At 37.2% G+C, this 22,085-nt stretch overlaps 2 protein-coding genes across 2 annotated transcripts in view; one reads left to right on the plus strand and one right to left on the minus strand.

Annotated features, from left to right (window-relative positions):
- Positions 1 to 5,219, minus strand: part of PDHX (pyruvate dehydrogenase complex component X) — a 43,764-nt gene extending 38,545 nt beyond the window's left edge. The window contains exon 1 of the mRNA XM_035327503.1: positions 5,093 to 5,219. Within this exon, the coding sequence (XP_035183394.1) occupies positions 5,093 to 5,219 (127 nt within the window). The remainder of the gene's footprint in view (positions 1 to 5,092) is intronic.
- A 62-nt stretch (positions 5,220 to 5,281) lies between these two features.
- Positions 5,282 to 20,436, plus strand: APIP (APAF1 interacting protein). The gene is made up of 8 exons (XM_035327504.1): positions 5,282 to 5,392; positions 9,491 to 9,591; positions 11,881 to 11,929; positions 13,218 to 13,335; positions 14,644 to 14,779; positions 17,645 to 17,812; positions 18,375 to 18,488; positions 19,691 to 20,436. The coding sequence occupies exons 1-7, from the start codon at positions 5,348 to 5,350 to the stop codon at positions 18,472 to 18,474; spliced, it is 717 nt and encodes a 238-aa protein (XP_035183395.1). The 5' UTR covers positions 5,282 to 5,347; the 3' UTR covers positions 18,475 to 18,488; positions 19,691 to 20,436.
- The last annotated feature ends 1,649 nt before the right edge of the window (positions 20,437 to 22,085 follow it).

Raw genomic sequence — 22,085 nt, forward strand, 5'->3', positions numbered from 1 at the left:
TGCTATTTTGGAAGAGCAGGTTTCCAGTACCTAATCAATTTTTAAGGCCCTTTTTGAATTATTTTTATCAGAATTTGTATTAAGTTAAAGCATAGAAATAGACAAATAGGAAGAAAGCTGCATGTAATAGCAAACATCAGTTCTGCTTCATATTCCCCTTTTCTCTGTACCCTGTCAGCAGCATTAAGGTTTATCAACAATGGGAAGCAGCAGCACATCTCTCACAGTTCCTGTATTGCTTAGAACGGGAACAGCTTTAAAAACTTAGGAATGGCCCCATTTTTTTCCCCATTATCCAGAATAAAATGGGCAATGAAATAAAATCAGGAGTTTCAGCTAAAAGGCCAGAATGAAAACACTTCCCATCCTTACTTCCAATTCCTAACAGTTACCATAGTTAAGATCCCAGAGAAGACAAAGATAAGAGGAAAACTTCAATTAATACACAATGTTTTAAGAGATTTAAAAGCATCCACCTCTATCCTGTAATTAATGTTAATATGTCCAATAAATCTACCCTTGCCTGTCTCACTGCTACAGGATTATGAAATAATTATTAAACTTGTAAGATGTATTAAAACATAAATATTTCAGAGGTTAGGTAGAGTTAAGGACATTACATAGTTTTTCCATTATTGCTGGACACAATGCATTTTTAAAATGCAAAACTGAAATATTGTATTCAGATATCTAATAACCTCAGCAGCCATTAATGACCTCCCCATTTTAAGAGGCACAGAGAGCAGAGTGTGAGCTATCTATTCCCCAGAGTCCCCAGGACATCAAAACAATCAGGGTCACGCTCCCCAACTCCTGAACTGTGGAAATGAGCCCAGTGTATACATGGTTCATGTTTCCAGAAGAAATGTTTCCATGAAGAAATCCACATATTTCTTTCAGCTGTCTATTCCCAGGGTAATTTTCCTTTTCCAACTCAGCCCTAGAAATTGCTCCGTTCCTTCTGTGATACTGAAACACTTGTCAGGGTTGCATTATTCATTACCGTAGTCCTTAGAAATGCATCCAGACAATGTTCGGGGTAACACTGCTAGTCTTCATCTGAACTTCCTCCAATAATTAAAAAAATTCTTTCTGCAAACTCTCATCTTGGACTAACACACAAAAATGATCTACATTAACAATGTATATTATTCTGTGAATTCTTATCTGTGCTCATTTACCACATCATGTTTTAGCTATTATTTTTTCCTAACACTCCAAGTTAAAGCATGAGTTTACTTTTCTTTCTGCTACATACATTCTCTGAAATATATTTATAGGTAACAGCGAATAGAAAACACATTACGTGAAAATTTACATGATGTAAATCAACACTTTCCATTTGTCTAACTTGATGAGTCAAATTTGATGATCAAATACAACAAACAAACAAAAAAATTACTCTGAAGCCATATCCCACAAAAATCTAGGACTACCTAGAACTTGGACATCCTTCACTGAAAAAAAATGAAAGCATTCCACATTTATGAGAAAAATCTAAGTTTTTAAACACAGTGTATCATACTTTTCATTTTAGTAAAGTTACTTGCCCCATTCCCCACAACATGCTCCATAGCATGGCATAAACCCCAAACTGAACAACATATCTGGGGTGCCATAACATTTTCCCTTTCCTGTTATGAGCAGCTACAACAAACCATACAGTCCCTTCTGGTCCTCTGAGCAAATTAAAAGACAAGATCCAGAACCAAGCATATATTAAGTATTAGAAAAGTAAAGCAGAGACAAAGCAGAAGGATCCAAAAATCGAGGCATGCATTAATATGCATTCTCTGAAAATGAGAAACTGTTGTGCCACATTGCAATAATGGAAAATGCAAGTGAGGAGCAGCATTCAAACTGTGCAAGGTGTACAGCTCTGCCTTTAATAGTCACCAACAAAGACAAATTCTACCGTCACAGATCTGCAAAAATATTTAGGAACTGTAAGAACAAAACCTAAGTCTGTGAAAACTAATCCTATGTTCCACTTTCTTTGAAGACAGACTGCAACTTGCAGGGCCTATACTACTACTTGGAATGTAGCTGACCTTTTACTTCAAAACAGAATACTATATTTAGTATTCTGGGTATGAAATAGACGCAGAGTGATGTGGGGATTCCAGGCTGGAAAAGAAACATCTGGCTGTAAAATTCTGTGCATTTTCGCTCAAGACTTAAAATGTATTGCAAAACAACTGTTGATGTTTTCTTTTGGACTGTTGAGATGTTTTCTTTAAGACGGTTCACATGAAAGTTCAGCATGCTGTTTAAATTACAAAATAATTTGCATATGGAAATATTTTGATCACCAAATGCATTCAAACCAAAAGAGTTATATAGACACATCACAGGTCAAAACTTAAAAGGAAAATATGAGTTTACTTGTAGTCGCTAAGTGCTAGCTTTTGAATTTTTTCCGTATCTTCCTACATGGATATGGCATACATTTTAAAATCCATCTTACTGTCTGGGGGTATTTTGGGGCCTTGGCCAGCCTGACCTAGTGGGTGACATCCCGGTCTATGGCAGAGGGTTGGAGCTGGATGATTTTTAAGGTCACTTCCAAGTCAAGCCTTTCTATGATTCTTTCGATGACTCTATGAAAAGGAGTCATCGTATTCAAATAGAGAATTGCACTGTACCATAAAAGCAGTCCTTATAAGCACTCTAAAGTAAATATTGTTGCTCTTTCTTTGCATGTAAACAAGAAGTTCTGGCAATTCACACAATCCCATAAAGATGGGGCTCACTCAGTTAACAGAACGTAGAGCTACGAGCACGTCAAAATTCTCAATTTCCAGTCTCCATCCACTAATTTACTGCTATCCATTTGACGTGTTATCATTTAACATTTATCTGACTTTAAAAAATGAAGGAAGATCTAAAAAACTACAACACAAAACCTTCACATAAATTGTAGTTACTATTTTAAAGATAACCCTCTATGTAGCCAAGAGCATTTTTTCTATTTTAAGAATTATATCAAATGTGGACATGAGATTTCTGCCTCCTCCTCCTCTTTACACTGTACATTTAATGAACTAAAGTAGACCAGTAGACCTCTGTAATAGGCTATGAGCTTGAATAATAGCCTATGAGTCTGAAGCTCTCGGGGACAGTGCATTTTGGCATTTTGTACTTAAACATATCCAACATAACTTTGTTTCATTGCCTTGTTTGACCTCCTTTGATAGGGAAACAGTTACAGCTTTGTCAAAACAAACAAAATGATTTAATGGGCCCCACTGGTGAGCTGTTTCACAACTTCTTAAGTAACACTCCCTAGTGACAACAGATTTAAAAGATTTACTCCAACCTGGCATCAATGATAAGATTAAGGAATACTAAAAAACTAACACAAGAAAAGACTGACAGACCTCTAATATAAACGTTCATTCTGCTTTTCTTTCTATGAAGGAAGTACATCAGTGCTCTGGCCTTACACTAAGTCTACTGTGCAACTCCACAAAGTTGCTAGAATGTCAATTATCTATTCAAGCTTAAGTAATTTATACCAATTTGCCACTATTTTGAAGCAGATCTAAACATTGGTAGTTCAGCTAATGTGATTAAAGACATTTGAAAGCCTACGCATAGGCACTGCTGGAATTTCACATTTTTCAGCTTATGGAGATGCACAGTGTGACCTAAGAGATAACAGAGGGTTGAACCAACAGAATTATCCAATTTTTGCTCCTACCACCCCTTTGTTTTTGCCCCTCCCTGACCTCCCCCCTATTCCACAGGTCATCCTGTGGCACACCCTTCATATTCCACAGGCAGGAGGCAGATCATGCCCTTTACAAATAAATTAAAACACCATTGTTCTACTTGCTGCAACATAATGAACCAGCAGGACAACACAGAGATGTCACAAGGTATCGCAGAGCTCTTGCCCCTAGCTGGACAACAGTGTTGCAATTACCAATTAAGAGGGAAAGAGCTATCATATTTATTTAAAAATAAAATAAAAATTAAAAAATAAAAATAAAAACTTTTATAAGCAGATACTGCTTATGTGCAAAACCAAACCATCACCTAGTCTTTAGGCATATATTCAGACAACAGGTATATGAAGACCAGGAATTAAATGTCAGAAAAACTACTAAAGAGAAGCTGTTCTCCTTGATACCCGTCGCTGTTTTCCAGGCAGGTTCCACGCTACTGCACTGCCCAAGCCAAACTACAGTGAGAAAGACGCCTGGTGTGATGCAGGAGGGTGTGACACGCCATATACGTAAGTATCTTGGTTCATTCCCACTGTCTCGCTTACCAGCCAATAGCCAACACATTACGGAGGACATCCCCAACATTCATCCGCTAAAATGACACCTAACCTCTCTGAACAGCCTGTCTCCTTCACCTAGTCCAGCCTTTGCCAACAGCTTTGTGTATTGACATAGCTTTTCAGTGAAGGCTTAACCATAAAAGCAGCAGCAATACATGGCTTGGTCTTGGTACATCTCACTGTGTAGCTGACTAACTCTTATTTCTCATACCAATTTATTTACAGACAATTTCTTTGATACTTCTGCAAGATGAGAACTGCATCATTTTTATGCCTTTACCTTCCCAAATTTGTTCCTACACACTTACTCCTGGCAATTTGACGAGACTTCTGCTGTGTGCTTACTTGCTTCCTTCCTTTCAAAGGCACTGGTAGATTACCTCTTTGAAATTGACCTGTACTTACATTTTCTTTCCTTCCTTTATCTGTCTGCCTTTTTCCATGCTCTATGCAGTTCCATATCGGTTAAAGCAAAGAATGAAAAGCGTAAGTTTTCCTAAAGTGTATCAGATAATGTTTTAAAAGCCTACATGCCAAGGACTTGAATATTACTATCTTAGTAACCGATACAGGACCTGAGCGCGGCAGCACTCACCCGGCTCAGAGGCCAAGGATCCATCTTTGAAATTAAGAACAGCGTTTCAGTATCAAACCCTAAATTTGACTCCTAAACTCGCATTGAAAAACAAAGAGCATTTGGTCGCAGACAGGAGCAGCTCTTGTCAGAAGGCCGCCGAAACGCGCTCGCTAACAGCCCGGCCCGGCCCCGAGGCCGCCGGGCCGCCCGCAGCCAGCACTCACCGCGGCGCTGCCGGGAGCCGTGCAGCAGCCTCCAGCCCCCGCGGGCGGCGGCGGCGCCCAGGGCCGGCCGCCCGGCCAGCAGCAGCCTCAGCGGCCCGGCGCAGCTCCGCCACAAGGAGGCCGCCATCTTGCCTGGCTTCCCGCCCCGCCCCGCCGCGCCGCCGGGGCTGCCCGCTGCGCTGCCTGCGCCGAGCGCCCGGCCCGGGGGCGTGCTCCGTGTCCCGGAGCGCCGTGCGAGGCCCCCGGCTGGGCGCTATGGCTGCCGCCAACGGCTGCGGGCCCGGGCGCGACGGCGCGCAGGTAACGGGCGGCCGCGCGCAGCCCCGGCCGTTGGGGCGGGGCCGGGCTCGCTTCGCCTCAGCCGTTGGGGGCAGCGCTAACGGGCGGCGGGGCCGGGGCGTTGGGAGCGCGGGGCTGGCCGGGGGGACAGCTGCCAAACACCCGGCCTTGAAAACTCATTAAGGCTTCTAATTGCTGCAATAACAAGTAAAAGTGGCGTGCAATAAATAAATGATCGGTTTCAGCCGGGGACCTGTATCCACTGTAAACATTGTCAGCTAGAGGCTTCTAGGCAGGGCAGGGTTCCTCACCACATTGCCTTCTAACCTCCCTTACAAGTATTTATTTTTCTCACTTAAAAGAAAAAAGTCCCTTCTGATTTATAAAATCCTTGCATGGTTTTGAAGGCGTCGTAGAAAAATATCTTAAAGGATCATTACGTTATTTTTGCTACTTTGGTTATTTAACAAATTGCTATAGACAGATTTTGAGCAGAAATCTACCAGCTTAACTAATGCTACTTTTCTTACTTTATACATGGTGTAGCACAGATCCACTTTGCCACATTAAACTTAGCTATAGCAAGAAATAATGATTTACTACACGGCAGTGTGAAATATCAACTATATGACTCCATCCATGCTTCTTTCTCAGGACAATACAATTTTTTCTAAGCAATTTGTGAGGAAGATGTACATACTTACGTGTGCGTCTATATATATGTGTGTATATATATATCAGGTATATATATATATATATATATATCAGGCTTATATATCAGCTATATATATATATATATATTAGGCTTAATTACTGTAATATCCTGAAATAACCACACTTTAGTTGAGTTTTACAATGCGTTTGTTCCACAGGTAGCCTGGGGCCACCTTGATTTCCATTACATTAGATTTACATGATATTATCACTTTTCCAGTTTTAATAGTACTAAGAATAAGAATTTGGATAAAATAGGAAAAAGCCATTTTTCCTTGAGCAACCAGTCTTTTTGCAAAATACAGTAATCGTTTTCTGGAAAGATTTAACTGCTGGAAATAGTCTAAATGTTAAGTGAATACTTCTAGTCAGCTTCTCTTTTGAAATCTACCAGCAAACTTGTTTTCAAAAATAAATTAAAAATAATAATAATAAAAAAATAACGGATTGAAAATTCAGTCACTTCTTTTAACTCATTAAAATTTGTGGAGTTTTCCTTCATACGTAACATCATGTTGGAAGCTCAGGTCAAGATGATAACAGCACAGCAGCAAAGAAGCGAAATTGCCCACATGGACTGTATGAGAAAACTAGTGGGCTAGATCCTGAGTTGGGGACCTAAGGAAGAGAAAACCAAATGCCATCTTTCCTTCACCTTAAAAATCAGCTTAAAAAGTACTGTTCGTTGAAATTTGACAAAGAGTGATCCTGTGGTTGCCTACATCTGTCACAAGTTCACTCCCAAGCTTGTAACAGTAGATAACCTTTTTTAGATTTGAAAAGGAATGTCCTCTTTATTATCAGGAATTTTAAACATGAAATACAACAATATTTCTGTTCAGGTAGTTTATGGTTATAATCAATATCCACTAATCCTGGAAAAATACTAAACTCTGAGGATTGATTTCTAATCCCAGAGTTCTTCAGAAAAATAGTCAAAATTTCTGGATGATACTTATTTTTGTATGTTTTTGATGAAAGTAGCTCCTGAATTTGAACAAAAATATTTCTGATGATTTAAAGTGGCAAAAAGCACATATATTCTGCTATGAATGTGACTGCTGTGGTAAACGTCCAGATTCGCCAAACAGAGAAAATCTGAAACAATTGGAAGAATGCTATAATAGATTTTTTCACAGCTGTGTCCATTCAATAAATAAGGGCAATATAACCTGTTTAATAGGAGTTTGTTCCATCAAAAGTAGAAGGGATAATTTTTCTTTGAAATGAATCCAGCGTGTTCATGGGTTGGATATAGTGATGTCGTGTTGAATGAAAGTCAAAACAGGATGTTTGTGGCAGTCTGTAACAAGTTAGAACAACAGAACGGGGACCCATAATTTACACACGCTACGCACCTGTATTTGTAAACGTAGGACACATGCATTAATATTTTCAGAATCAGTACACATTTCAGTGACAGTAGTATTTGAGAAATGCTTAGTTAGTCAGAATATACTTGTTAGTATGTTAACTGTTCTCAGTGAATAAAAGCTGGAAAGGAATGGTTTCCTTTTCAGTTGTGTAATTGAGGGAGGGATTTCAGAATTTTTTCACTGTAAATGTAGAAGTTTGCTTATTTGGGCTTTTTTCCCCCTCTTTATGTATTCTTGTCTATAATATTCTGTTTTAAGTAGTGTGAACTTACATAGGTTCTTGGTGCTTGAAGAGTCTAACTTCTTAGCTAAGTTTCTAGGTGTGCTGGTTAGTCTCTGTCTAACACTTGAATAAACAGGCATTTATTTTTATTTTTTTTTAAATATATTGAAGGAGACTCTAAAGAACAGAAACAGAGCAGGCAGGATTAGCATTTGAAGTGAATGCCAGTTCTTTAAAGATAACATCTTCATAAACAAGTGTCATTGAAGAATATGGTGGTACACTGCTAAATTGAAGTATTGGTCAGACTTTACATACATATTTTAATATATATAACAAATTATGCAAGAGTTGGCTGCAGTATCCATGGTCAGTATTTGATGACCTAAGGGTCTTTTTTTTTTCCAAAATAGCCTTCCTAAATTTGATAATTTTTCTGATGAAAATAGAGGCAATGCAGGAGTACATGTGTTAATTGCTGATTGGTGTCACACAAAACCGGCTCTGTTACTGGGGTGCTGTACTTAAAAATCTTACCCCGTTCACATTTATGTGAAAGTACTTCTGTTTCTATACTGTTTTATCCATTACTTGAAGGGTTCAGTTATATCAGGATCTTTGTGAAAATACATATAATTTTTGCTTTTACACTGGTAAAGCAGGGAGGCTTTGTTTGGTTTTTGTTCTCTAAGATAAGCTAAAAGAAATACTCAAGTCAACATGCAAATGTGTAAATTCAAGCACACTGTGAATTAAAGTCTTTATCTCACAATTTTCTCTTTATATACTGGTTATTTTTCTCATATAAATATTTCCAACATTAAAGATCTTAATTTTTCCGATACCTAATTACCAAAGACTGTTACCTACTTGTTAGGTCCAGTTCTCTGAGTTTTATATGTTCAGTGCAAAGAAATGCTTAGAATTGCCAATAAGTAGTTTTGGCTTGTACTGTAAAGCCATTCTGGTTTAGGTCAATGACAAATGTATCTTTGCCATGACAGGTACCTTTGGTTAATAGTCAGATAGATAGATGTATATATCTGTATATAGATGTGTATTTATATGTGAAATATATTTATATATGTAGTGTGTATATATAATACATATATGTACATGAACAACAATATATATGTAATAAACAATGGAATGTGGAAAAAAATAAATAACTTTTTTCTTTCTGAAAGAAATGTTAAAATAATGCAATTTGCCTTCTGGCTAAACTGCTTGTGAGGTAACCATGTAAAAATGCAGGAATGTGAAGTTCATCAAATAATTTGCCTATCTTTTCTATGGTATTCTTGACTGCTGTGTAAATAATATTAACAGCTTAAAAATTATTCTACCGAAATTTGTTATAAGTATGCATTAAAATTATAATTCATAATGAAGCTATGAAACTTCAAAGCTAGCAAAACAATTGATATAATGGAAAAACAGTAGAGCTTTTCAAAGTGGATGAAGTTATATACATTTATTTTCCATATGGTCTATGATGCAATCTGGTTGGTAATACTCGTGGGCCATGCACTTGGATAACTTTGAGATGAGACTATTCCTGTGAAGGATAAGCAGCCATATTTTATTTCAGAATTTTGTTTGTTTCAAGGTGTGAATGGCCCCAGCAAAGTGAAAAGGACATTGTACAAAGACACAGTCATTTTGAAATTGAAGTTAGTAAGTGTAAATCAGACTGTCATAGTGCAGTATGAAAGCACTACCCCTTTAAACTATGTTTCAGAATTCTTGGTTTTGTGATGTTTATGAGAGCTTTTAACTTTTTATTTTATTTTATTTTATTTGCAGGAAAAGCTGCATCCAAGAAACCTTATCCCAGAGCTTTGCAGACTGTTTTATGATTTAGGCTGGGTAACAGGAACTGGTGGAGGAATCAGCTTGAAACATGGGTAAGTAAAGATGGAAGAAAAAGAAACTATATGATCTTTGAATGTCCCTTACAGCCCAAATCATTCTATGATGAGTATAGAGAGAGGTAGCTGTATTTAGTATTTGGTGAGGGCAGTTCAGTTCCATGACAAATGTTTGACTGTCAAGCGCATGTAAGAAGGTAGAAGGGGAAATGAGCAATACCATACAGAAAGGAAGTGTCTAGCCTGAATTAATTACTGAGGTTCCTTCAGTGGAGAAGGAGAGGCAACTTCAGAGAGTTTTTTTATTCTGTCCTTTTTCTATCTTTAAGGTAGATGAATTGCCTTCAAGGAATAATCTATTCTCTTTTTTTAATTCCACTGACTATGGAATCTAGATTAGGTTACACCAGGCTATCAAATACCTCTGGTTAGATGAGATTAATCCCACCTTAGACATGTCGCAGACAAGACATTTCTTTCAATAAGGAAATCACTGTTCAACTGAGATAATTCCTAAGGAGATATTCTTGGCATATAATTAAAGCAGAACAGGCAAGAGCAAAACAATTTTTGTTGTGTATCTGAGGAGCAACACTTTGCTCATCAGCCCCTGTTCATATTTTCCAAGCTTCTAATGGAGACAGAGCTCCTCTCAGTGGCCACTGAAAATAAAAGAGAAACCATCACTGCAAAATAGCTTGCACAGTGTCTGCCACCATCGCGTCACGGGGTGTTGTGACACTGTAACTTGAAAATGACCGATCCCTCATTCTTCTGACATACCCTTCCATGCAGTGTATGTCAGAATGAAAACAGCTATTACCATTTAAATATATTATATATGTATATCTCAAATAAACACAGCCCAAAACACTAATATTTGTGATACTCTAATGGCTTTGGGCAGGTCATCTCACTTCCCTGCCTGATTTTGCAAACAAACCAACAGCAATAAATAATCGGAGGAATGATAAGAGGATTAATTCTTGTTTTCAAAGTTCTTCACTTACAGAAAGATCTTTCTAACGCTACTTTCTCATCAGTAGCTAAATGTAGGTTATTTTCTTTGCTGTTTCTATGTAATTCATGTTCATTGTGACAAGACAAATGTTGTCAACAGCGAATAAAGGAACATAGTAGCATGGTGTTCCTCGACAGTTCTATCACTTTATTGCTCAGACCACACTGAAATATGTACTTGAGTTACTACTAGTATATCATCTTACTATGGTAGGAGTGGTAATCTTTGTAACTGTACTCATGCCTACAGCAGCAGTAGGTATGTTTCAAAATGAATGGCCATGAGGCAAAGAGCGGACTAGCCTAGAGCAAGTGAAATTCAACTGAAATTGTAGCAACTAATCTTACCAACTAATCCTGATTGCCATTACTCACCGCACAATTTACAGTATCTACTCAGAAAAAATACACCAGTTTGGATATGGTATAGCATTATTAAAAGTGGATCTAGAATTCTGTCAGGTATCCTGTATTTCACAGTCTGTATTTCATCATCAGATTTTCCTTGCATGACAAATTTCTAAAGAAGTGGAAAATAAATAAATAAATAAACATCTCGTGCTTCTTAGCTATATCTGTAACGTGAGTAATTATTCACTAGATGTCTCTGCGCTCCTGAATTTAATACATTGCTGTTGAAACCAAATAGTGATTACAAGTATAAGAAATAGTAATCTGATTTTCTTTGCTGTTATTGAAAATATTTCAAATGCCATCTTAAAATCACTTAAATCATTTTTAGTAGATTTTATTCACGTAAAGCTTGCAAGAAGTGATGCACTTTACTTAAATTTGTCACTTGATTGCATTGAATTTGTGATTTTTAATGAATGCAAATAAATGTATAAATGCATTTTAAAACTGTATATAAACTAGACAGCTACAACAAAAATGAAAGTATTTATATTGTAAAGTAGACAATTTATACTGTTATAAACAGTTTTGCTACAGCTCGGTATCTGATTGCAGTTTCTTTTGTACAATTTTTTGTTCTGAATTCTGAGGTATAGAGTTTTGAATTAATGTAGATGAAATTTGGGTGTTTTCCTTTTCAGGGAAAAAAAAGTTGCATTTCCTGCAAGTGTTTCAGATTTCTTAAGTTGAAAACAGTCTGATATTCATGTAAGCTAGAGAATTGATATGCCCTTGTATGATCCAGTTGCATTAAAGAAAAGAAGACCTACCTGTGACTATATGCAAGGAGCAAGAAAGTTGTATTTCCTTTTCAATGTATCTACAGTTATAATGCCGTGCAGTTAAATAGATGTGTTTTTTATAGTTTTTCCTGTCTGTAACTTTCCTTAGAAATGAAATCTACATCGCTCCTTCAGGAGTCCAGAAGGAAAGAATACAGGTATGTTGAACATTATTTTTACCTCAGACCTCATTTTGAGATGGACGGAAGTGCCTTTGTTTAGTGTTTCATTTTTCCTTCTGTAAAGTTAGACACTTACTATATTATTCATTGCATTCTTGTAATAACTGTGGAGTTCTCTCCATATTTAAGTATTTAGATAACATAGCAAGCCAATGTTTGTTTCTGTGGCCAGTGTGGGTTAAAATGGAGAGATCATCACGACTAAATTAACTAAGAAGACTGAAAGTTACTCTAGACCAGCTGTTTTCTTTTTCAAGATTAAATGGCTTTATAGATATCTGTCTACAGTTTCAGTAATACCTACGTAATTAAGCACTAACATCTCCTTTCTGTTTCTTGTCATTTGAGTGATTGCTAATCTTTCTCTTGATCTCCTCAGAAAATAGATGGGGTTGCACCTCAAAAAGGTGACCTTGGCTATTTTATTCCTTCCCTGAAACAGCAAAATACCAAAATATAAGTGGAGGGGGAAATGGTAAATGGTAACTATTTTACAACAGCAGGAACTCCCCAGATACTTATTTTACAGGTCTGAGGGAAAATACAATGATGAGTGAAAGGAATCTATCTCTTCACTGATAGAAACTTGAATAGTGCATGATAGGAACATTAGCAAGATAAGCAAAAAATATGACAAGATGGTCATATTTTGTTCCTTGTTGGCAGCAGCAGTGGACTGAGCATAGTGAGCAAAGTGATCTCTTGTGATTATATTTCCTGATGTTTTTTTTTAATTAGAAAACAGTTTTATTTCTACCCTGAACAATTCTCTCCTGTGATGAGTTGCTGCAAGGGTAACATTCCTGTAAAGCTACTAAAAGCAAGGTTAAAAATACATAAAAATACATTTTACAAGTTAAATATATTCAGTTTTAATTTGTTTCCTTTGTTGGTTCTTAATGGTGTAAAGGAAAAGTACATCTACATTTCTTTTTTTTTGGAATAAGTTCCTACTTTTCCTTGTTTATTGATTGTTATTTAGATAGATGTCTCCTTTCCTAGAAATTTTTAGTTTTATAAATATCTGCTCTACAGAAGTCTGAATAATAGAATACCTAATATTCACTCGCTTTAGACAGTGATGATAATTAATGTTAGCAGCTAGAATAACTTTTAAACTTCTATTCTTTTATTTTTTTAACTTTTTCCAAAGTTAAAATTGCATGCTATAATAAATATATGGCGTTTATGTAAGTATATATTTCCCTGGAAGGAAAACAAAACTGTTCAAGCATCACAAGTAACAGTATTTTCTCTCTTACAGCCAGAAGATATGTTTGTTTGTGACATGAATGAGCGGGACATCAGTGGTCCCCCACCACACAAAAAGCTAAAGAAAAGCCAGTGCACACCTCTTTTTATGAATGCCTACACTATGAGAGGTACGTAGCAAATCTTTTTGGTTCAGTGATGACTGGAACACTATATATACACACACAAAATCAAAATTCAGTACCAGATTCTTCATACATGAAAGTCACAGAGAAGAAAAACAAAACAAACAAACAAACAAACATGAACCTACAAAATAAATTAATTTGTGCAGGAACACATACAATGGAAGGTAATCTGGGGTAACATCCCATGAGTCTCATTTACACTTTCTTACGTAGGTACACCTGTGATCATCAACTCTTCACCACTGATTTTTAGTGCAGTTTGTTAATTTAGTGTGGTTGCAAGAGGGAATGGGGTGTTTACACATTTTGCAAGGTATAAGATATCCTTTTACAAGTTTTCACTATGGTTAAAGGCTCTAAATTATTGATAGGTGAAAGAAGTATGAAACTTTTCTTTAATCACATAGTGACTGTAATCACACTGCTAGTTTCCAGTTGGGCATCTGTTTCCTTTTCTGGCGTCAGAGACGTTATAAAATCTTAGTTGTTAAAATTCCTTAGTACATTTAGGTAGCAGTATGGCTTGCAATCATACATTTGGGAAAAGATGTCTTTGTCAAAAGATGTATTGAGGGATTTGGGCTGCAAATAATGTTCCATGCATTTCTCTGGCATGACTGTACTGGAACATCTGCAGAAGGACAGTAATATTCAGCTTTTGATTTTGTGTAAGATTACATCTGATACTATAAAAAGGATTTAGGGAGTCTCAGCTCATCTTCCTACACAAGAAACTTGCATTTGTACATGAGGAAAACTTGTATTTTTTGGCAACATTGCAGCCGTATTAGTAAAGTAAATTATAATTATTATCTATCTTTCTGTCATGGTACAATAAGATAACAATAATTTTTCAGAGAATCAGTGGATGACTGAGGAAGACTACTTGCATAAAAATAAAGTAAAAGTCTTCAAACTTTCACAAATAAGTTTGGAAATTCTCTAGAATCAGATTTCTGATTAACTTAGAGTGTTTTAGTCTTTGCAGTACATAAAGAAATATGCGAGGAATGTTTCTCCTTGCTTTTGTTCAAGTAGTTTTTCTCCTAGAATTTATCACTAACTAAAATTTGACATAGGTACCAGACAATCTGTAATTATCCTTTATAGATGAGTAATTATTTCCTACCTTTATTTACGCTGCTGTATATTTGTTCTTCTACTACAGTAGATCACCATTTGCTACAATGCCTAACCAAAGGAAATGTATCAAGCATGTGAATAAAATGTTCTCAATAGATGCATTTTAAAATTATAAAATATATATTTTTCTTCTTTTTCTCTTCTTAGGAGCAGGCGCAGTGATCCATACTCACTCCAAGGCTGCTGTTATGGCTACCCTTCTTTACCGAGGGAGTGAGTTCACTATTACCCATCAGGAGATGATAAAAGGAATACAGAAGTGTACTTCAGGAGGCTATTACCGGTATATCTTCATGTTTAAGAACAGAGACATGCTATTTGATTGCTTGTTTTCAGCAAAATAAATAGATGACAAGTAATTTGAGTTATGTCTGTTCAAGTGTATAATATAAAGTATTAGGAATAAGTAGTAACAAGACCTCTGGAATAAATCAGTAATTGGCTTCCCCTACGAAGGTCTTAAGCCTATGGAAGAGATCTGAGATAAAATCTTTTAATGTCAAAGTTCCTGTGGTCTCTTGAGCTACAGAAACAAACCAAATAAAGAGCCATGTCCCAACAAATATCTCAAGAACAGAGATGTTAATGCATCAATACAACGTTAAACTGAAATTGTAGCCAGCCAACATTAGGTTAGATTGATAAAGCACAAACTGCATTTGGGTGGACTTCACATATCATTGCCTGTGCTAGTTGAGGGCAAGTTAAGAGAGTAGAGGATTTCAGATTTTACTTGACAGACTTTGAAAGAAAATTCAGAATAAACAGCTCATTAAAGATAATATTATTACTTTTCAAGGATGAGCTCTGAGGTAAGTGCTGAGTTATTCCAAATTATGTGTGATGGCTTGTTTTGAGGACTCCACCCACAGAGTGTTGAATTGAGACCAGCAAACAACATTTATATAATATGTGACAATTAGATGAAAAATTGAAATGCTTAATTCTTTCCACTTTTTGATGTTAATTTTTGTAACTAACAATTGCCCTGTGGCAAGGGAGCAAGCAATATGTTTGACTTGTAATTTTATGCCTAGGCATATTTTATTCAGTTTTGGTTGACTTGCCAGATTTCCCCTTCTTGACAGCATTAGCATTTATATTTTTCATGTGGCAAAACTTCCTAGTAAAAGACATCCCTTATACTGAATTGTCTAACAACACTGGTTTAAAAACAACAACAACAAAAAACAGAAAGTTTTTTTTGTTTGTTTGTTTTTTGGTTTTGCATTGTGAGTTTTCATAAATTCTTTTACGTCAGTCAGAAAACACTGTATTATGCTCCATATCTACAAGTTGTCCTGTGCCATCCTGCGAATCTACCAGAAAAAATAAAGCAGAGCATCAGATTATGTTTGCTCAGTACATGTTTGCAAAGTACATGGTAATCCACCCTAGATCAGTTCTGTTGTCTTGCTTCACACCAGACTGCTCACTGAATTACAAATAAATTCTATAGTGCAGAATAGGATCTTAACAATAACAACAACAGGGGATATTGAGAATATATTTTTTCTAATTACATAAACCTTTTCTGGAAGCTATCCAGGAAAATGTTACAGATAGGATAATCAGAAGTATTTGTTGGCCTAAATATGATCTTAGAGATGCCAGAATAACTTTACCTTTGACTTCTGTAGACAGAGAACTAGATCTGTAGTAAATAGCTTTGAAAGTCTCAGATTGTGTCAAAGTATTTTACATAAATCTTTATCTGAATGCAGGTTCTTTATCTTTCAGTAAAATACTTGGTATCTGTTTAGTTTAACTCATTCAGAGTCTTCTGTGGGTTTTATAGATAATAATTCTGGCTAAATATGAGATGGCACTTCTTTACCCTGAGGGTGACAGAGCACTGGAACAGATTGCCCAGAGAAGTTGTGGAGACTCCTCTGGAGTTATTAAAAACCCACCTGGATGCCATCCTGTGCAACGTGCTCTAGGTGAACCTGCTCGGCAGGGGGTTGGATTAGATGATCTTCAGAGGTCCATTCCAACCTCAGCCACTCTATGATTCTGTAAATCTTACTAACGAGGTTATGATTGGGAATCAGTTTATGGTGATTATACCTGCTTCCAAACTCAGGTCCAACTAGAAAGCAGGAAACCAATCCCTCAGCTGATGTCGTTATAAGTAGCAAATGCTCCAAATCTAATTTTAAGTGATCAGAATATATGAGAATCAAAGTAAACCTATAAATACTTAAATTTTCTTCACTCACTATTTTTAGACTTCCTTGGGAAAAGCGTCAGCATAGAAAACTGCAAGGGATGAGACCTCTTAATTTTGTGAATATGTAATACAAAGTACAGGCTATGTTATTTTTATCATTGCTTCCCCTCTGTGTTTTTTAAGAATTGTACTAGCATCCACTCATGAAATATCTATGAGATCTCAGTGATAAATCTGCATGTGAACTGGGGACTTATTAAAAACTATTTAAACAAGTTTCTGCCAGTGTTAATTAAGGTTCAAACAATGCCAAATATCCCAGTCCTCCTTCACAAGAAACTGTTAGGCAAGTTCCATTGAATAACATGCATCATCTTGTCTTTGGAACTGGGGTTCTCAGGCTCTCTTAAGATCACATATAGCCCACCAATCACTCTATCACAGAGAAGAATTTATTTTTCATGTGTTGACTCTTTCTATTTATATGCCTTAGAAGGACAATCTTATTTCCAGGGGCTTTTTGGACTACCTAAATTATTTTTTTCTGGTCTCCAGCAAACAGCTTAATTTCCTTCTTCATGATGTGATTGTTTTGAATAATTTAATCTGAGATCAAGCTTGTAGGTGATGCCAATACAGGATGAAGAGAGTCTGAAAAAGTTGTAAAGGGACCCAACAAAGTGATGATATGTGAACAAACAACTACACCTAATACATTGAAGTGTTATTTTCTTTTTCTGCCTCAAGTGCGGTTCAGATATTGCCAGAATGGCATAAGTTTGGGAGTGGGAGATATCTCTGGAGTTCATATGTTACAGTGCGACTAACAAGAGAAGAGCTTAAAACTCTGTAGTGTTGAGAATTTAACATCTTTATGCAAAGAGAATCTCTTCCTTATAGAAGAGCTAAAGCATAAGATAGATCACACTTCCAAACACAGCATTTTTAAAATATAAACATGTATTTTTCTCTTAGATATGATGATACACTAGTGGTTCCCATTATTGAGAATACACCAGAGGAGAAGGATCTCAAGGAAAGAATGGCAAAAGCAATGGAAAAATACCCAGATTCTTGCGCTGTATTGGTCAGACGTCATGGAGTTTATGTATGGGGAGAAACATGGGAAAAAGCCAAAACAATGTGAGTACAATTTATGAATATGGTACCTTTTGCCATTATACTTCAAATTTTAATGACCCTAATATTACATGCATTTCTGTTAATTATTAATCATTCAGAACATTCATTAATTTCTGGCCTCACTGAATGTATTTGGTAATGGTTTCATCCATGATTTCACTGATTTTTCTTCCTAATCAGTGCTGACTGACAGAGTTCCCAATGTTTGCCTTTTACACAGACAAGTCCCTTCCCATATGAAATCTGAAGACAATCTCTGCTTTTACTTGACATCTACCAATATTGTTCCCAGTCTTCCCTAGTCCCTTTTCTGGAGGGTATTGTATTCTTCATTTGCTGATGAAAGTGCAACAAATCAAGTTCACATAGCAAAAATGCTTGACACCAGGGTGTCCTTGCTCACTCACCACGTAGCAGTGATGGAAATGAATTATAACAGCTGTCCAGACAGACTGTCACATTGGTGGTGTACAGTTCAAGAAAGAAAATTAATAACTTTCAGAAAATGTGGTAAGACTTGAGCCTAACTTTACATTTCACATATTTTTCCTTTTAATTTTAGGTGTGAGTGTTATGATTACCTATTTGACATCGCCGTGCAAATGAAACAGCATGGACTAGATCCTTCAAAACATCCAGCAGAAGAAAATGGGATCTTGTAAATGACAATATTGAGGTGTGAATTTATCTGTACAGATGATCTTTTTGGAGGGAAAGACTGTAGTTGACACCATCTGTTCAGTCTGCTTTCCCAGTCAGGCAACAGACTAGAAACTTCAGTACCCTCCCCTTCCCTGCTCCATTACCACTGCAGTTGTATCTATGCCAGAAATAATGCTCCCTTACCACACAATGCGATGGAAGGATACGTATTAAGCATGCCCAGTGCCTCTTCTTGCGCATACATGTGGCATGGAGTGAATTGCTTTTGAAATCTAAAGTATATCAAGCATTACCTGACAGAAAACAGTAAAAGAAAAGGCCCTCATCCTAGTAGGCTAATCTATACAGAGATATCCGAACACCTACTTTTGTTCTTCAGCTTGTGGGATCAGGTTTGGTTTCAGTCTGTCTCAGTGGTGTTATTTATTTGGTGTGGTTTTCTGGTCTTCAGCAGAAATGGCTGATTATAATCTGATTGTTGTATTGATTAGTGGCACCTGTGTGACCTGTGTCATAGTGAATTTCTGTTTGTAACCCGTGGTTCGAAGTAAAAGCACATACCTAAAGTGACCAGGCAGTACTTTATGTAATTGAAGGAGAAGGAGTTCTGAAACAATTCACATTTAGGCTTTATACAGCTCAGTATGGCAAAACACAGTGGTAGCATGATGTTGCAGAGTCTGGGATACCTCTTCCTAACATCTAGGCAAATTTAAAGATACTGGTACTGAGATCATAAAGGAGTTCCTAGACCAAAGTAGTGGTCTAATTAAACAGCATGGACTAATTTCTTGCACAGAGTTGGCCCATCAGATAATTCTCTCCACCCACCATGTTTGCATCAGAAGAGATGAAAAATGGCTGCTTAGGCAGCATAGGAGGTTACCTAGACCAGCCAGGTACTCAGAGCATTAGCCATTAGGCCCACGCTAGAGAAGGAAGCAGTAGGACAGGAGGCTTGCTGTCAAATGAGTCCTTGTCTGAGGAGATATTTGGAGAGCTGCCACTGCATTCAGGGCTGAAAATATGCTGCCTACCACACCTGCACAGAGCTACTCTATGGCCCATGAGAAGGGTTCTAAAATTGCTCTTCAGCTCCTGAAATTGAACAGGTTGTACTAACATAGTGGCAATAGTCTTATTTTGCCTATTTCTTATGTCTAAAATACCTAGTTTTAGAATATCTTCATTTTTTATCCCGTTTTCCCTATACAGGTAACATGGGAGTTCCAGATTCCACACCTCACCCTGTTGAAACCAGAAGGGGGTGCTGTTATATTCAGCTGATTGACAGATGTTAGCAGTCCGTTTCGACTATCAAACACATCAAAGAAGAAAAGGATAGTTAAAACAGAGATGCTGGACAAGGACAATTACTGCTATTCACGAGTGCTGTCAAAAGCTACAGTAGAAAGAATGAAAATTCAGAAAAAAAAATCATGAAAAAAAGTGAAAAAAGCTGCAGAGAACTAATGTGACATTTTATATGCTTTTTATATTTCAACAAATATGCGTTTGCTCATCCTGCTCTACTACTACATCATTTAAGTTTTTCTAGATCTTCATTTCTGAAAGATTAAGTAGTCCTTATTCTGAGGAAAAATGTGGGGACCCTCCTTAATTAAAAAGTTAGGTATGAATTTTAAAGGATTGTTTAAACTGTTGTTTCATTTATGCTATGTTAATAGGATTTCTGTAAAATTAAGCCTGTAGCATATGTATTTTCAAATCATATTTTGTCATTATAATGAGTAGGAACCTCAATTTTATAGCGTGCATTTGGAATTTGAGAGATTGCTCTGAGTCTTGTCTGTTTTTTACCTCTTACAATTCTTTCACTTTCAACATCATCTTGTTTAAAACTATTACAACTGTAAAATATTTTTTTCTGAACAATGATTATCCAGCCTAAGGTAGGCTTAATCAAACAGCTCATTAAAAGAGTCTCACATATTTATGTATCTTAGTGTCTCATTTCAAAATCTCCTGGAATAGCCCCCAGTGGCATCAGTCTAAGCCGTGATTGACCAACTTTCTGACTGAGCAGTGAGACTCTTGTCCCAGGGAAGAACACCAATCGACCAGCTTACACTGCCAGAAGGGAGAGGTCTTGTTTTCCCTCCTGTTTTCTGCTAGGGGCCATGCATTCCCACCGCTTCCCTTGCATCATCTCTGGCACTTGTTTGAGCTTCTCTGAGGCGAATTAACTCATTAACCTAAGAGAAGACTACTGCAGGGGGTAAAAAGAAAATAATTATATTTTTCCTAATCAGCCACTTAGAATGTTAAATCAACTTAGAGGTGGGTCCAGAGTACCAGAGCTGTGGCAAAAGAGATAGCTAACATCAGAGATGGAGAAGACCATCTTTGATGGGGACAACTGTTCAAACTTAATCAGCTACTTCTGGAAAGGTATTTTACTAAACGAAGTCAGGAATAACTTTTTATTTTCCACCTATTAAAAAGCATTGACTTTTTGTAGTTACGTACATCAGACTACTGATTATATCACAACATAAGCTGTTGGTCTCTCAAGTTACTGGTGATTGTTTTATGCTGACCTTGCACCAAAAAAAAAATAAACCATCCTGTTTTGGCTTTGTGGGTATTAGTGTGACCACGTAAGTCTTTCACTGGGCTCTAACAAAACTCTTTTTCGGTAAGGCATCTTGCTATAAGTGAAGTGCCTGCTGACCAGAGCCAACCCAGGTTGGGCAACAGCTGTTTCTAAAGCAATAAAATGTGGCTACCTGTGCCATGACAGCCTGGTGCAGCCAAGAGAGTTGCTGCTATGTCAGCAACCAAATGCGTTATATCTCCACATCCTCGTGGCAACTGCAGCCTGTTTTTCTGTGCCAGGCACAAGACAGCATGTTCAGCATCTGCTGATACCAGACAAGACCAGCCAGCTATCAAAGAAGGAATCAAGACATCAAGTGATGAAGAGTTACCATTTGACAGGACTGAGGCATGTAGGGAACGATACACCACAGGAAGCTTGCCAGCAAACTATCTACTAGTATAATGTACCCTCACCTTGCTGGGAGGCTTCAGGTTTTCTCAGCAGAAAATCCCTAAGCTTTGCTCTCAATTTTTCTTGACCCTGTCAGTCAGCTAACAGCTGAAGAATTGTTAATGAGAATTGGCATACAGTTTGGATAGCCTCCCCCTGCCTGGTGATTGGGCTGTGAGGCTCATCAGCATCCATTAGAGCAAATTTAAGTGATCAAAATCTTTGCCACTACATTCTTGCCTTAAAGGATTAACCAGATACTGTTCTTTCCTTTTTTGAGTTTTGCGTCATTCAGTTCATCCTCTGAACTCCCTTCCCAAGTGGTGCTCCCTGACTCTTACAACTCACGAAGTAAAGCAGTAGCCCCGTGCTGACGGACCAGCAGGTTTCGTTATGAAAAGTGTCTTCTGACAGTTGGGCACGTTTGCCCTTCCCTAGGGTAGGTGGAGGTGTACCGGCAGTGTGCGACCTTTAAACCTCAGGGGAGGGTGGCCTTAGTTGTGAAACGGCCGTTATCTCTAAGTTACTGCAGGTTGCTGATTACAGTTTTATTGATACATTTTTTCATTATTAGACACGTATTTGTCAGTGGTAAAT

Source organism: Oxyura jamaicensis, chromosome 5 (assembly GCF_011077185.1).
Source record: "Oxyura jamaicensis isolate SHBP4307 breed ruddy duck chromosome 5, BPBGC_Ojam_1.0, whole genome shotgun sequence".
Taxonomy (NCBI): domain Eukaryota; kingdom Metazoa; phylum Chordata; class Aves; order Anseriformes; family Anatidae; genus Oxyura; species Oxyura jamaicensis.

What these genes read in the sequence shown, in the direction of transcription:
- APIP (XM_035327504.1), top strand. Translation starts at nt 5,348, where the DNA reads ATGGCTGCCGCCAACGGCTGCGGGCCCGGGCGCGACGGCGCGCAG. An exon ending in TCCAGAAGGAAAGAATACAG is followed by an intron (nt 11,930 to 13,217) that starts GTATGTTGAACA and finishes TCTCTCTTACAG; the next exon opens with CCAGAAGATATGTTTGTTTG. An exon ending in ACTTCAGGAGGCTATTACCG is followed by an intron (nt 14,780 to 17,644) that starts GTATATCTTCAT and finishes TTTTTCTCTTAG; the next exon opens with ATATGATGATACACTAGTGG.